At 28.3% G+C, this 3,335-nt stretch overlaps 1 protein-coding gene across 1 annotated transcript in view; it reads left to right on the forward strand.

The window, feature by feature from the left end:
* LOC107642433 (probable serine/threonine-protein kinase PBL15) overlaps positions 1–2,829 on the forward strand; it is a 5,733-nt gene extending 2,904 nt beyond the window's left edge. Inside the window, exons 2-5 of the mRNA XM_016345786.2 lie at positions 1,155–1,290; positions 1,381–1,514; positions 1,607–1,730; positions 2,182–2,829. Of these exons, the coding sequence (XP_016201272.1) occupies positions 1,155–1,290; positions 1,381–1,514; positions 1,607–1,730; positions 2,182–2,633 (846 nt within the window). The 3' untranslated portion in view covers positions 2,634–2,829. The remainder of the gene's footprint in view (positions 1–1,154; positions 1,291–1,380; positions 1,515–1,606; positions 1,731–2,181) is intronic.

Consider the following 3,335-nt stretch of genomic DNA (forward strand, 5'->3'; position numbering starts at 1 on the left):
AAAAATTAACTTGATCTAAATAAAATAAAATTATAATATTTGAATAAAATTTCTTTCATGTTTTACCATGTACTTTTCGTAAAGAAAGATTTAAAATTTTTAATTTTTTGTAACAATAATAATAATTGAATGAACTTTTTAAACTATAAATATTGTTAAAATAAGATTTGAAAATGAGATGAAAGATAATTTTTTTTTATCAAATTATATGATTATGTATATTGAAAAGACAATTGTTTCAAAATTTACTTTAAAGAGATCTAAAAATATTAAAATTTTAAGGTATATGTTGTGAATGTTAACTTTTATATAATGTAATTATTAATTTGACATATATATTATAAATTGTAGGAAACTTTTTAAATATTTTTAAATCAGTAATTTTAACTATTAATTTTAATTATATATTTTTTTATAATTGAAATCAACAGTTAAAATAACTAAAATACTAATATTTTAAAAATATCTAAATTTTTTAAAATTATTTTTGTTAGTTTTTATTATATTATATTTTAGTTTATTTTATATTTAATTTTTGGACTCCCTTATATAATTTTTGGTTCGGTCACTGATAGAAGGTATACACAAAAATCAATATAAATAACACAACTACTGATCATATAATGAACGAAAAAATAAATCAATAAGAAGTTACACTTTGTATAGTTTTTTTTTTTCTTAAATATTAATATCAAATGTCTATCTATTTTCCATTTGAATGTAAGAGATCCAATGATCTACTTAAGACAAATATTAATTTATACAATCAATAAAAAATGTCATACGTATTGGAAAATTTGTGATTAACAATTTGCCTAAATAATTGAGGAGGTTCATAACTTATTTTGATACAAAATATTTATGATACATGCAATAGAAAATTACTTCATATTTTTTGGTCAAAGTCAAAGTTCTCATTCTTTATCAGAAAATATTATTTGTTTTTAGTTATTAAAATCAGCTATTAATATGTTTATATATAAATATATGTGTAGTTTAATTTATTTTTAATATGTATTTATATTTTAATATATATTTTATACTGGTAACTGATTTTAATGATTAATTTTGGTGTACACGTAGCATAATCCTTCTTTATCCAATGAGTGTTAATAAAAAATGTAATTGTGAATGTGTTAACATTGGGTTTGCAGGCAGAAGTGATATTCCTTGGGCAGCTAAGGCACCCCAATTTGGTTAAGTTGATTGGTTACTGTTGCGAGGATGAAGACCGCTTACTCGTCTACGAATTCATGCCACGTGGAAGCTTGGAGAATCACTTGTTCAGAAGTATATATATAATATATATGCATCACATTATATATAAGAATTTCTCATATTTAGAACCTACTTATACTTATATAATGTGATTTCATTCAGGGCTAACATCACTTCCATGGGGAACAAGATTAAAAATTGCCATAGGTGCTGCTAAAGGTCTTTCTTTCTTGCATGGAGCTGACAAACCTGTCATTTACAGGGATTTTAAGACTTCCAATGTCTTGCTTGATTCCGTGCGTATTTAACTCATTCATTATGTCTTCTTAATTATTTCATTACTATTTTCATTGAGTTCTAAAGTATTATTTATTATGAATCATATTAGGATTTCACAGCAAAACTCTCAGACTTTGGATTAGCCAAAATGGGACCAGAGGGATCAAACACTCATGTTTCCACCAGAGTTATGGGTACCTATGGATATGCTGCCCCGGAATACATCTCAACAGGTAATTACCTAATTGTCCTTTCTTTGTCATCAATACAAAATTATGCGTCAAATGACACATGATAGAGTTTAATAATATGATTTGATTCATATAGTTGACTCACCTAGTAGGATAAAACTTTGTTGCTGTTGTTATATATTATATAAAGAGAAAAGGATAAATAGGTCCCTGACCTTTTATGCTGCAGACATTTTTGTTCCTAACCATTGAAAAATACTTTTAAGTCCTGATCTTCACAAAATTTGGACAGATCAGTCCCTCCTTCCAAATGTCTCCGTCAGGAACTGATCCGTCCAAATTTTGTGAAAGTGAGAGACTTAAAAGTATTTTTCAATAGTCAAGGACGAAAATGTCCGCGAAACAAAAGGTTAGGACCTATTTATCCTTTTCTCTTATATAAAATTTTCACACGAAAAAATCTATAAAAAATAAAATATCTTAATTCTTGCAGGGCATTTGACCACAAAAAGTGATGTGTACAGTTTCGGAGTAGTCTTGCTAGAACTCCTTACAGGAAGGAGAGCAATGGAGAAGACAAGACCAAAGACAGAGCAAAACCTTGTGGATTGGTCAAAGCCGTACTTAAGGAGCAGTAGAAGGTTGAGGTACATAATGGATCCAAGGCTTTTAGGGCAATACTCTGTGAAGGGTGCAAAGGAAATGGCTGTTTTGGCATTGCATTGTGTAAGCATGAATCCTAAAGACAGGCCAAGAATGGCAACAGTTGTTGACACTCTTGAGGGCCTACAACAGTTCAAGGACATGGCGGTTACTAGCGGACACTGGCCGGCGGCGAGTAAGTCCACTAGAAATAGTAATAATGGAGCTTCCAAGAATGTGAAGGGCAGAGGTGGTGCTAACCAAAAGAAACCCTCTCCTATAGTCCCAACCAAAAAGACTTGATTTGTACACTATCAATTACAATTAGAAAAGTGGTTTTTAAGGTAAAGTGTAAGGTACCACATGTGGTATGGCTACATTATGATTGTTGGCCACCCTATATATACTTATGTAAATGTATAAAATATGTGTATGCAATATAGATAAACTATTGAGTGTATAATAAATCTTGCTTTATAAAAAATATTTTTCCTTGGTTTATGTATTAAATTAGTTATGTTATATACATTATTTTTTTGTATATCAAGAGCAAAATATATATATATTGTATTAAAAATTTGCATGTATAGTTTATGCCTCTTTCTTATTAGAATCCACTAGGGAGCTAATGAAATAAGTATACAATGTGTATAATGGATTAATTCTTTGACCCAATAAGAAGAAGTAACCATCCGTTGTCATACAGGTTCGAATATCTAGGGTAAAATACTACTAATTTATCAAACACAATACATCCATATTATCTAGAATAACCTCAATACATCCATATTATCCAAAATAACCATCCGGATACTAGGGATAATATCCTACTGAATCACTTTTAAATAAACATCCGATACTTTAATTTTAATTTAAAATTAACCTTTATTGTATGTATTGTAAGGAACATGTATTGACTCCCTATACTTCTTCTTTTTATTATTCGATCGAGCATTTATTATTAATTTAAAAATCACATTTATTTACTAGAATATAATATTTTTA

Source organism: Arachis ipaensis, chromosome B05 (genome assembly GCF_000816755.2).
Source record: "Arachis ipaensis cultivar K30076 chromosome B05, Araip1.1, whole genome shotgun sequence".
Lineage (NCBI taxonomy): Eukaryota > Viridiplantae > Streptophyta > Magnoliopsida > Fabales > Fabaceae > Arachis > Arachis ipaensis.